The 12,418-nt window shown below is 71.7% G+C and overlaps 1 protein-coding gene across 6 annotated transcripts in view; it reads left to right on the top strand.

Moving 5' to 3' along the window:
- The window catches only part of HSPG2 (heparan sulfate proteoglycan 2), a 164,102-nt gene that overhangs the window by 139,349 nt on the left and 12,335 nt on the right, over positions 1-12,418 (top strand). For all 6 annotated transcript variants that reach the window (XM_039508939.1, XM_039508941.1, XM_039508937.1 and 3 more), the window contains 10 exons: positions 121-205; positions 653-797; positions 1,072-1,171; positions 1,573-1,682; positions 1,917-2,025; positions 4,104-4,202; positions 4,316-4,537; positions 5,181-5,425; positions 5,818-5,989; positions 6,337-6,459. In XM_039508939.1, coding sequence (XP_039364873.1) covers positions 121-205; positions 653-797; positions 1,072-1,171; positions 1,573-1,682; positions 1,917-2,025; positions 4,104-4,202; positions 4,316-4,537; positions 5,181-5,425; positions 5,818-5,989; positions 6,337-6,459 — 1,410 coding nt within the window. The remainder of the gene's footprint in view (positions 1-120; positions 206-652; positions 798-1,071; positions 1,172-1,572; positions 1,683-1,916; positions 2,026-4,103; positions 4,203-4,315; positions 4,538-5,180; positions 5,426-5,817; positions 5,990-6,336; positions 6,460-12,418) is intronic.

Genomic DNA, 12,418 nt, shown 5'->3' with positions numbered 1-12,418 from the left:
GATGGGGGCTGAGCAGTGGGGCTTCTGGCTGTGATCTGGACCCTCCCCGCTCCTGGTGTTCGTTGGCTTGGGTGTGGCACTCACGTCCCGCCCAGCTCAGCCCCTCTGTGCTTTTGGCAGGGATGCTGCTGTACAATGGGCAGAAGAAGAGCACTGGCGCTGACTTCGTGTCCTTTGGTCTGGTGGGAGGCCGCCCGGAATTCAGGTGAGACCTGGCGATGCCAGCCCCTCCCCAGAGCCAGGCCCTGCTGCCGGGAGCAGCCATAGCCTGCAGCAACCCGACCAGCTCCGAGCCCTTCCTGAAGCCAGGCTGCAGAGCGAACGGGGCCCCAATAGGCAGAGCTGTCGAATGGAGTCGGTGCCTAATTCTCATTCAGATGCTTGTGAACTGGCCGCCCAGATCCACTCGGTGGCTCTGAAATCCCAGCTGCCCCAGTGGTGCCTCCCACCCCAGGACCTGCAGTGTGGCAGACACTGGCGATGTGGAGCCACATGAAGTGCCTCTCATGGCTCAGGAAATGGGCGGCCCAGGGGCTGTGTGTGTGGAAGGCAGGCTCCAGGCTGCAGCAGAGCACTGAGAAGTGCCAGGGGCCGGGGAGGGTGGGAGGCAGCTCTGCTCCCTTCCCTGTCTCCAACATGTTTGATGTTGCAGGTTTGACGCCGGCTCAGGCATGGCCACGATTCGGCACCCGGTGCCAATCCGACTTGGGGAGTTTCACACGGTCCGGCTATACCGGAACCTCACCCAGGGCTCCCTGGTGCTGGACAGCCACCCTCCTGTCAACGGCACATCCCAGGTAAGAGAAGGCTCAGGAGGCCGCATGGTGTGGGGCCAACAAGGTGGACTGCTGCAGCCTGGCAGTATTGCCAACAGGGCTATGGCCCCGGCTGTGCCATGCTGGCGCTGGCCCCCTGGAGTGGCACTATGCCTGGGGCAGCTTAGCGGGGGAAGACATGGGGAGGCTGGTTGGCAGGGGCTGTGCCTCCACAATCCATGGGGCTCTCCTAGGAACTGAGGAGGGCACAGAGGGTAGCCCTGAGCTGCTGTGCCCATCATTCTGTGCCCCCCAGGGTAAATTCCAAGGGCTGGATCTGAACGAGGAGCTGTACCTCGGCGGCTATCCCGACTACATCGCCGTCGCCAAATCCGGCCTCAGCAGCGGCTTTGTGGGTGAGTGCAGGCGGCCTGGCTCCCGCTCCCCACGAGCCTCAGACACGCGCCCCGGGGCGCCCTGCGTGTGGGTGGAGAACACCGAGTGCAGGCGGCCTGGCTCCCGCTCCCCACGAGCCTCAGACACCTGCCCCGGGGCGCCCGGGCTGGGAGCCCTGCGTGTGGGTGGAGAACACCGAGTGCAGGTGGCCTGGCTCCCGCTCCCCACGAGCCTGACACCCGCCCCGGGGCGCCCGGGCTGGGAGCCCTGCGTGTGGGTGGAGAAGCCGCCCTGAGATGGTGATGGAGGGATTCTGAGCCCCTTGCCCAGCAGGGTTCCTTCCTGGCTCCCCAGGCGCTCCGCTCCGCCCCGCCCCATTGCCCGGCCTGTTCTGATGCCCCTGCTCTCTTGGTCCCCCCAGGCTGTGTGCGCCAGCTGCTGGTCCAGGGCGAGGAGGTGATCTTTAAGGATCTGGACTTGAAAGCTCATGGTATTTCCAACTGCCCCACGTGCCGGGACCGGCCATGTCAGGTAACTCGCTCCCTCACCCTGGCCCCTTGGGGCAGAGCTTATGCGCGGTTCAGACACATGCTGGGCCCCTGCTTCCCTGGGGTTGCACCGGGATAACGGAGGTGCTTTGGCCCTGGGGGGCTCTGCTTTCCCCCGTGGCATGTGCTGTTGCTGGCCCCAGGGCGCTCCTTGTGTCATGGGATGTCAGCAGCAGCTGGGGGCAGGGCTTCTAACCCTCTGATTGCTCCTCCCCAGAATGGAGGTGTCTGCAGGGACTCGGAGAGCAGCAGCTACGTGTGCCACTGTCCACAGGAATTCACGGGGAGCAACTGTGAACATTCGCAGGCGCTGCATTGCCACCCAGGTACTGCCCCCTGGCACCACTGCCCCATAGATCCAGCACTGTCCATAGCCCCAGCACTGCCCCCCATTGCACCGCTGCCCCATAGCTCTGGCACTGCCCCCTGGCACCACTGCCCCATAGATCCAGCACTGCCCCATAGATCCAGCACTGCCCCCCGGCACCGCTGCCCCATAGCCCCAGCACTGCCCCATTGCACCGCTGCCCCATAGCCCCAGCACTGCCCCACAGGCACTGCTGCCCCATAGCTCCAGCACTGTCCCTCGGCACCTCTGCCCCATAATTACAGCACTGCCCCCTGGCACTGCTGCCCCACAACTACAGCACTGCCCCATTGCACTGCTGCCCCATAGCTCCAGCACTGCCCCCCGGCACCGCTGCCCCATAGCCCCAGCACTGCCCCCCAGGCACTGCTGCCCCATAGCCCCAGCACTGCCCCATTGCACCGCTGCCCCATAGCCCCAGCACTGTCCCTCGGAACCTCTGCCCCATAATTACAGCACTGCCCCCTGGCACTGCTGCCCCATAACTACAGCACTGCCCCCCCTGCACCGCTGCCCCATAGCTCTGGCACTGCCCCCCGGCACCGCTGCCCCATAACTACAGCACTGCCCCCCCTGCACCGCTGCCCCATAGCTCCAGCACTGCCCCATTGCACCACTGCCCCATAGCTCCAGAACTACCCCATTGCACTGCTGCCCCATAACTGTAGCACTGCCCCCCAGCACCGCTGCCCCCGAGCTCCGGCACTGCCCCCCAGCACTGCTGCCCCATAGCTCCAGCACTGCCCCATGGCACCACTGCCCCATAGCTCCAGCACTGCCCCCCAGCACCACTGCCCCATAGCTCCAGCACTGCCCCCCGGCACCGCTGCCCCATAACTACAGCACTGCCCCCAGCACCACTGCCCCATAGCTACAGCACTGCCCCCGGCACCGCTGCCCCATAGCTCAGCACTGCCCCCAGCACCACTGCCCCATAGCTCCAGCACTGCCCCAGCACCACTGCCCCATACCTCCAGCACTGCCCCCCCGCACCCCTGCCCCATAGCTCCAGCACTGCCCCCCAGCACCGCTGCCCCATAACTACAGCACTGCCCCCTGGCACTGCTGCCCCATAACTACAGCACTGCCCCCCCTGCACCGCTGCCCTATAGCTCTGGCACTGCCCCCCGGCACCGCTGCCCCATAACTACAGCACTGCCCCCCCCTGCACTGCTGCCCCATAGCTCCAGCAATGCCCCATTACACCACTGCCCCATAGCTCCAGAACTACCCCATTGCACAGCTGCCCCATAACTGTAGCACTGCCCCCCAGCACCGCTGCCCCCGAGCTCCGGCACTGCCCCCAGCACTGCTTCCCCATAGCTCCAGCATTGCCCCATGGCACCACTGCCCCATAGCTCCAGCACTGCCCCCCAGCACCACTGCCCCATAGCTCCAGCACTGCCCCCCGGCACCGCTGCCCCATAACTACAGCACTGCCGCCCAGCAGAACTGCCCCATAGCTCCAGCACTGCCCCCCGGCACCGCTGCCCCATAACTACAGCACTGCCGCCCAGCACCACTGCCCCATAGCTCCAGCACTGCCCCCCGGCACCGCTGCCCCATAACTACAGCACTGCCCCCCCAGCACCACTGCTCCATAGCTCCAGCACTGCCCCCCGGCACCGCTGCCCCATAACTACAGCACTGCCGCCCAGCAGCACTGCCCCATAGCTCCAGCACTGCCCCCCGGCACCGCTGCCCCATAACTACAGCACTGCCCCCCCGGCACCACTGCCCCATAGCTCCAGCACTGCCCACGGCAGCGCAGCAAGGGGATGCTGTCACCATCACTGGCCCAGCAGGAGCTTTGCCAGGGGCCAGGGTGTGACACACGTCCCGCTGCCCCATCCACGTGAGCCGGGCCTGCCCCGGTAACTGCGCTAGGAGCCATGGGGGCCGCGCTGGGAACAGCCTGACTGCGCCGCATGGGCTGCTCCCTGTCCCCCCCACCTACGCGGAGCAAGGGCACCCCCGCTGCAGCCAGAGCCCTGGTGCTGCCCGGGCGCTGAGCCCTGTTGGACCTGTCTCCCCCAGAGGCCTGCGGACCGGATGCCACCTGCATTAACCGTGCAGACGGGCAGGGCTACCGCTGCCGCTGCCACCTGGGCAAGTCTGGGGAGACGTGCATGGAAGGTGAGTGGGGCGGGGGGGTCTGGCTGGGACAGTCCGGCCCCAGTCGGAAGGACCCTGCCGGTCAAAGGGCGGGCGGGGCCAGTGGCGATCCTCAGTAACCCCCCACTCCACAGGCGTCATGGCGACCACCCCTTCCTTCAATGGCAGCGACTCGTTCATCTCCTACCCGCCCCTCACCAACATCCACTATGAGCTGCGCCTCGACGCGGAGTTCAAGCCGCTCTCCCCCAACGGCCTCATCCTGTTCAGCGGGGGCACAGGCGCCCCCGTGGAGGATTTCGTCTCCCTGGCCATGGCCAGCGGGCACGTGGAGTTCCGCTACGAGCTGGGCTCAGGTAAGGGCGCTGGGCATTAGGGTGCAGCTGGCACTAGTGCCTGCCCCCGAGCGAAGCTGCCTGCTGGGGCCATGGCAGGGCTGGGTGTTGGCATCTGTCCCACAGCCCACCCACTGGCGCTCCCCCCACCTCCCCCTGGCTGCAGGCCAGGCCAGCTCTTGACCGGGAGGATCCAGATTCTGTGGCCTCTCTGCTGTGGCTATCTGCATGGAGGCTGCTGGTGCCAGCTGCGGGGGGTGCTGTTCTGGGGGGTGCCCGCTGGGTGAGGGACGCTGCCCCACCACGCGCAGTTCATCCCCGGGAAGGCTGGTCAGTTGTTGCTGCCCTGGGCTGCATTTGGGCTGTGGCTGATTCCCTCAGCCCCCCGATGCCCACACCGCACTGGCTCCCTTTCCTCCCAGCACACACACCTTTGTAGCCCGGGGTCCAGGACCTCGCAGCCATCTGCCTTGTCACTGGCTCCTGTGCGTGGCCCCTGCGATGCCCCTTGGCAGGGCATAGGGCTTTGAAAGCACCCGCCATCCTGAGAGGCCCTGGCATGCCCTGGCAGGGGAGATTGCGGCTACCCAGCCACTCCAGGCGAAGGAGAGACCCCTGGGGCGTGCCTTGAGCTCGGCGCCCGTCTCACCACTCTCTCCCGCAGGCATGGCTGTGCTCCGGAGCACAGAGCCACTCGCCCTGGGCCAGTGGCACAAAGTCTCGGCAGAACGGATCAACAAGGATGGCACCCTGCAGGTGGACAGCAGCAAGCCGGTGAAGAGGTCCTCCCCGGGGAAAAGCCAGGGGCTCAACCTCCGCACGCCCATGTACCTGGGTGGGGTGGACAAATCCGTCACTGTGCCTGCAGCCGCCAGCATCAGCTCCAGCTTCCGTGGCTGCATTGGGGAGGTGAGTCGCACCCTTCTGGAGTCACTCCTGAGCCCTGTAAGGAGTGGAGTCAGAGGAGATGGCGGGCTGGGAACCAGGACTCCTGGGTTCTATTCCTAGTGGTGCCATTAACTCTGGATGTGGTTTACATACACCAACCCCGAGAGCCCCATAGGGGGCAGGTGAACCCCTTCCTATTTAGCAGCATGGGGGCTGGGGCTCAGCTTGGGGCAGCCTTGGGCCAGGTCATGCTCTGAGTGGCTCCTGGGCAGCCTGGATCACATATCCTGTGTTCTCTACCCAGCTCTGAAAGTGCCCTTCTGTGCCAGCTCAGCCTGCCCAGTTTGGGGCAGTGCAGGCCTCAGAGCCCCTGGCTAAACCCAGAGAGGCACTGAGGCTTTTCCCTCCCCCAGATGTCGATCAATGGGAAGAAGGTGGACATCTCCTACAGCTTCCTGGAGAGCCAGGGCGTCACCCAGTGCTACGACAGCTCACCCTGCGACCGCAGGCCCTGCCTGCACGGAGCCACCTGCATGCCCACCGGCGAGTACGAGTTCCAGTGCCTGTGCCAGGATGGCTTCCGAGGTGGGCACGCTTCGTCCCCGCGCTTGGAGCATGGGCAGGGCTAGCAACATCTCTGTGCACCAGGGCACTGCCACCTGTGCTGCCAAGGGCCCAGGGTCGTTCTCGCAGCAGATTGCAGCCCCACCACTAGAGCGAGGAGGGGCCCTGAGCTGGGCATCCCCACTCATAGGGTGCCACTCAGGGATGTGCCCAGGGTGGGTCCTCCATAGCTGGGGTCCCTTCTCCCTGGGGATCCGTGACATGGGGCAGGGCGCGTGTGCATGCGTGTACATGTGTTTGTGCTCACATGTGTGTGCGTGCCCCCTTGTGGGAGGCTGTGCCCACAACCCCCGGCTGTCTCCCCACAGGCGAGCGCTGCGAGCTCTCTGAGGATCAGTGCCTGCTCAGGAACCCCTGCCTGAACGGTGGGAAGTGCAAGGCAAACCAGTGCCTGTGCCCGGCCGGCTTCTCGGGGACGTACTGCGAGCAGGGTATGCAGCCTGGGGCTGGCGGGCGGGGAGCACAGCCCCCAAGGACCTGCCAGGGCTCTAGCCAGGCCCTTAGAGAGAGGCAGGAGCTAGAGCAGGGCGGCAGAAGGGCGGCTGGGTGCAGGGGGAGAGGAGGAGTCATAGTGGGGGTCAGGGGCCTGTAGGGAGCAAGGGAGGGAACCAAAGCTGAGTGTCCAGGGGGACGGGGGTGGGCAGCAGCATGCCCGGGGTTGGGCTTGGGGGGATGGGGAGTCAGAGTATCTGGAGCTGGGAGGGCTCAGGCAGCAGCGCATCGGGGGCTGGGGCTCTTGGAGGAAGCAGAGTGTCATGGCTTGGGAATCTAGGGGCAGCGTGTGCTCGGGGAGGGGGCCAGGGGCACCGTGTGCTCGGGGCTGGGGGCAGCGTGTGCTCGGGGCTGGGGCCGGGGCAGCGTGTGCTCGGGCTGGGGGCAGCGTGTGCTCGGGGCTGGGGGCAGCGTGTGCTCCGGGCTGGGGGCAGCGTGTGCTCGGGGCCGGGGCAGCGTGTGCTCGGGGCTGGGGCCGGGGCAGCGTGTGCTCCAGGCTGGGGGCAGCGTGTGCTCGGGCTGGGGGCAGCGTGTGCTCGGGGCGGGGGGCAGCGTGTGCTCGGGGCTGGGGGCAGCGTGTGCTCGGGGCCGGGGGCAGCGTGTGCTCGGGGCTGGGGCCGGGGGCAGCGTGTGCTGGGGGCTGGGGGCAGCGTGTGCTAGGGGCTGGGGCTGGGGGCAGCGTGTGCTCGGGGCGGGGGCAGCGTGTGCTCGGGGCGGAGGCCGGGGGCAGCATGTGCTCGGGGCTGGGGACAGCGTGTGCTCGGGCTGGGGCAGCGTGTGCTCGGGCGGAGGCCGGGGGCAGCGTGTGCTCAGGGCTGGGGGCAGCGTGTGCTCGGGCGGGGGCCAGGGGCAGCGTGTGCTCAGGGCTGGGGGCAGCGTGTGCTCGGGGCTGGGGCCAGGGGCAGCGTGTGCTCGGGGCTGGGGGCAGCGTGTGCTCGGGCGGAGGCCGGGGGCAGCGTGTGCTCAGGGCTGGGGCAGCGTGTGCTCGGGGCGGGGCAGCGTGTGCTCGGGCGGAGGCCGGGGCAGCGTGTGCTCGGGGAGGGCTGGGGCAGTGTGTGCTCGGGGCTGGGGCCGGGGCAGCGTGTGCTCGGGGCTGGGGCAGCGTGTGCTCGGGGCGGGGCCAGGGGCAGCGTGTGTTCGGGGCTGGGGCTGGGGGCAGCGTGTGCTCGGGCGGAGGCCGGGGGCAGCGTGTGCTCGGGGCTGGGGGCAGCGTGTGCTCGGGGCGGAGGCCGGGGGGGGCAGCGTGTGCTCGGGGCTGGGGCCGGGGGCAGCGTGTGCTCGGGGCTGGGGGCAGCGTGTGCTAGGCTGGGGCTGGGGGCAGCGTGTGCTCGGGGCGGGGCCAGGGGCAGCGTGTGCTCGGGGTGGGGCTGGGGGCAGCGTGTGCTCGGGGCGGGGGCCAGGGGCAGCGTGTGCTCGGGGCTGGGGCTGGGGCAGCGTGTGCTCGGGATGGGGCCGGGGCAGCGTGTGCTCGGGGTGGGGCTGGGGGCAGCGTGTGCTTGGGGTGGGGGCAGCGTGTGCTCGGGGCAGAGGCCGGGGGCAGCGTGTGCTCGGGAGGGCTGGGGCAGCGTGTGCTCAGGGAGGGCTGGGGGCAGCGTGTGCTCGGGGCTGGGGCAGCGTGTGCTCGGGGCTGGGGACAGCGTGTGCTCGGGGCTGGGGGCAGCGTGTGCTCAGGACGGGGCAGCGTGTGCTCGGGGCTGGGGCAGCGTGTGCTCGGGGCTGGGGGCAGCGTGTGCTCGGGGCTGGGGGCAGCGTGTGCTCCGGGCTGGGGCAGCGTGTGCTCGGGCCGGGGCTGCGTGGGCTCGGGGCTGGGGGCAGCGTGTGCTCGGGGTGGGCGCTGGGGGCAGCGTGTGCTCGGGGCTGGGAGCAGCGTGTGCTCGGGGCGGAGGCCGGGGAGGCAGCGTGTGCTCGGGGCTGGGGGCAGCGTGTGCTCGGGGCTCGGGCCGGGGCAGCGTGTGCTCGGGCGGAGGCCGGGGGCAGCGTGTGCTCGGGGCTGGGGCAGCGTGTGCTCGGGGCTGGGGCGGGGCAGCGTGTGCTCGGGCGGAGGCTGGGGGCAGCGTGTGCTCGGGGCTGGGGCAGCGTGTGCTCGGGGCTGGGGCCGGGGCAGCGTGTGCTCGGGGCTGGGGCCGGGGCAGCGTGTGCTCGGGGCGGAGGCCGGGGGCTGCGTGGGCTCGGGGCGGGGTGCAGCGTGTGCTCGGGGCGGAGGCCGGGGGGGCAGCGTGTGCTCGGGGCTGGGGCAGCGTGTGCTCGGGGCTGGGGCCGGGGCAGCGTGTGCTCGGGCGGAGGCCGGGGGCAGCGTGTGCTCGGGGCTGGGGGCAGCGTGTGCTCGGGGCTGGGGCCGGGGCAGCGTGTGCTCGGGGCTGGGGCCAGGGGCAGCGTGTGCTCGGGGCTGGGAAGCGTGTGCTCGGGGCTGGGGCAGCGTGTGCTCGGGCTGGGGCAGCGTCTGCTCGGGGCTGGGGGCAGCGTATGCTCGGGGCGGAGGCCGGGGGCAGCGTGTGCTCGGGGCTGGGGGCAGCGTGTGCTCGGGGTGGGCGCTGGGGCAGCGTGTGCTCGGGGCTGGGGGCAGCGTGTGCTCGGGCGGAGGCCGGGGGCAGCGTGTGCTCGGGGCTGGGGCAGCGTGTGCTCGGGGCTGGGGCGGGGCAGCGTGTGCTCGGGCGGAGGCCGGGGGCAGCGTGTGCTCGGGGCTGGGGGCAGCGTGTGCTCGGGGCTGGGGCCAGGGGCAGCGTGTGCTCGGGCTGGGGGCAGCGTGTGCTCGGGGCTGGGGGCAGCGTGTGCTCCGGGCTGGGGCAGCGTCTGCTCGGGGCTGGGGCAGCGTATGCTCGGGCGGAGGCCGGGGGCAGCGTGTGCTCGGGGCTGGGGGCAGTGTGTGCTCGGGGCTGGGGGCAGCGTGTGCTCGGGCGGAGGCCGGGGGCAGCGTGTGCTCGGGGCTGGGGGCAGCGTGTGCTCGCGGCTGGGGGCAGCGTGTGCTCGGGGCAGGGTCTGGGGGCAGCGTGTGCTCAGGGCTGGGGGCAGCGTGTGCTCGGGGCCGGGGGCAGCGTGTGCTCGGGGCTGGGGGCAGCGTGTACTCGGGGCGGAGGCCGGGGGCAGCGTGTGCTCGGGGCTGGGGCCGGGGCAGCGTGTGCTCGGGGCTGGGGGCAGCGTGTGCTCGGGGCTGGGGGCAGCGTGTGCTCGGGGCTGGGGGCAGCGTGTGCTCGGGGCTGGGGGCAGCGTGTGCTCGGGGCTGGGGACAGCGTGTGCTCTGGGCTGGGGGCAGCGTGTGCTCGGGGCCGGGGGCAGCGTGTGCTCGGGGCAGGGTCTGAGGGCAGCGTGTGCTCGGGGCTGGGGGCAGCGTGTGCTCGGGGCTGGGGGCAGCGTGTGCTCGGGGCTGGGGGCAGCGTGTACTCGGGCGGAGGCCGGGGGCAGCGTGTGCTCGGGGCTGGGGCCGGGGCAGCGTGTGCTCGGGGCTGGGGGCAGCGTGTGCTCGGGGCTGGGGGCAGCGTGTGCTCGGGGCTGGGGGCAGCGTGTGCTCGGGGCTGGGGGCAGCGTGTGCTCGGGGCTGGGGACAGCGTGTGCTCGGGGCTGGGGGCAGCGTGTGCTCAGGGCGGGGCAGCGTGTGCTCGGGGCTGGGGGCAGCGTGTGCTCGGGGCTGGGGGCAGCGTGTGCTCGGGGCTGGGGGCAGCGTGTGCTCCGGGCTGGGGCAGCGTGTGCTCCGGGCCGGGGGCAGCGTGTGCTCGGGGCTGGGGCAGCGTGTGCTCGGGGTGGGCGCTGGGGGCAGCGTGTGCTCGGGGCTGGGAGCAGCGTGTGCTCGGGCGGAGGCCGGGAGGCAGCGTGTGCTCGGGGCTGGGGGCAGCGTGTGCTCGGGGCTCGGGCCGGGGCAGCGTGTGCTCGGGCGGAGGCCGGGGCAGCGTGTGCTCGGGGCTGGGGGCAGCGTGTGCTCGGGGCTGGGGCCGGGGCAGCGTGTGCTCGGGCGGAGGCTGGGGGCAGCGTGTGCTCGGGGCTGGGGGCAGCGTGTGCTCGGGGCTGGGGCCGGGGCAGCGTGTGCTCGGGGCTGGGGCCGGGGCAGCGTGTGCTCGGGCGGAGGCCGGGGCAGCGTGTGCTCGGGGCTGGGGGCAGCGTGTGCTCGGGCGGAGGCCGGGGGCAGCGTGTGCTCGGGGCTGGGGCAGCGTGTGCTCGGGGCTGGGGCCGGGGCAGCGTGTGCTCGGGCGGAGGCCGGGGGCCGCGTGTGCTCGGGGCGGGGGGCAGCGTGTGCTCGGGGCTGGGGCCGGGGGCAGCGTGTGCTCGGGGCTGGGGCCAGGGGCAGCGTGTGCTCGGGGCTGGGGAAGCGTGTGCTCGGGGCTGGGGGCAGCGTGTGCTCCGGGCTGGGGCAGCGTCTGCTCGGGGCTGGGGCAGCGTATGCTCGGGGCGGAGGCCGGGGGCAGCGTGTGCTCGGGCTGGGGGCAGCGTGTGCTCGGGGTGGGCGCTGGGGCAGCGTGTGCTCGGGGCTGGGGGCAGCGTGTGCTCGGGCGGAGGCCGGGGGCAGCGTGTGCTCGGGGCTGGGGCAGCGTGTGCTCGGGGCTGGGGCCGGGGCAGCGTGTGCTCGGGCGGAGGCCGGGGCAGCGTGTGCTCGGGGCTGGGGCAGCGTGTGCTCGGGGCTGGGGCCAGGGGCAGCGTGTGCTCGGGGCTGGGGCAGCGTGTGCTCGGGGCTGGGGGCAGCGTGTGCTCCGGGCTGGGGCAGCGTCTGCTCGGGGCTGGGGGCAGCGATGCTCGGGGCGGAGGCCGGGGGCAGCGTGTGCTCGGGGCTGGGGCAGTGTGTGCTCGGGGCTGGGGGCAGCGTGTGCTCGGGCGGAGGCCGGGGGCAGCGTGTGCTCGGGGCTGGGGGCAGCGTGTGCTCGGGGCTGGGGCAGCGTGTGCTCGGGGCAGGGTCTGAGGCAGCGTGTGCTCGGGGCTGGGGGCAGCGTGTGCTCGGGGCTGGGGGCAGCGTGTGCTCGGGGCTGGGGGCAGCGTGTACTCGGGGCGGAGGCCGGGGGCAGCGTGTGCTCGGGGCTGGGGCCGGGGCAGCGTGTGCTCGGGGCTGGGGGCAGCGTGTGCTCGGGGCTGGGGGCAGCGTGTGCTCGGGGCTGGGGGCAGCGTGTGCTCGGGGCAGGGTCTGAGGGCAGCGTGTGCTCGGGGCCGGGGGGGCAGCGTGTGCTCAGGGCTGGGGGCAGCGTGTGCTCGGGGCGGGGGCCAGGGGCAGCGTGTGCTCAGGGCTGGGGGCAGCGTGTGCTCGGGGCTGGGGCTGGGGGCAGCGTGTGCTCGGGGCTGGGGGCAGCGTGTGCTCGGGGCTGGGGCAGCGTGTGCTCGGGGCCGGGGGCAGGGTGTGCTCAGGGCTGGGGGCAGCGTGTGCTCGGGGCGGGGCAGCGTGTGCTCGGGCGGAGGCCAGGGCAGCGTGTGCTCGGGAGGGCTGGGGGCAGTGTGTGCTCGGGGCTGGGGCCGGGGCAGCGTGTGCTCGGGGCTGGGGGCAGCGTGTGCTCGGGGCGGGGGCCAGGGCAGCGTGTGCTCGGGGCTGGGGCTGGGGCAGCGTGTGCTCGGGGCGGAGGCCGGGGGCAGCGTGTGCTCGGGGCTGGGGGCAGCGTGTGCTCGGGCGGAGGCCGGGGGCAGCGTGTGCTCGGGGTGGGGCGGGGGGCAGCGTGTGCTGGGGGCTGGGCCTGGGGGCAGCGTGTGCTCGGGGCGGGGGCCAGGGGCAGCGTGTGCTCGGGGCTGGAGGCAGCGTGTGCTCGGGGCTGGGGCTGGGGGCAGCGTGTGCTCGGGGCGGGGCCGGGGCAGCGTGTGCTCGGGGTGGGGCTGGGGCAGCGTGTGCTTGGGGTGGGGCAGCGTGTGCTCGGGAGGGCTGGGGCAGCGTGTGCTCAGGGAGGGCTGGGGCAGCGTGTGCTCGGGGCTGGGGACAGCGTGTGCTCGGGGCTGGGG

The sequence above is a fragment of the Mauremys reevesii genome, linkage group 21 (genome assembly GCF_016161935.1).
Source record: "Mauremys reevesii isolate NIE-2019 linkage group 21, ASM1616193v1, whole genome shotgun sequence".
Lineage (NCBI taxonomy): Eukaryota > Metazoa > Chordata > Testudines > Geoemydidae > Mauremys > Mauremys reevesii.
Note: the sequence above shows the minus strand (reverse complement) of the source record. Positions and strands in the feature narration are given on the sequence as shown.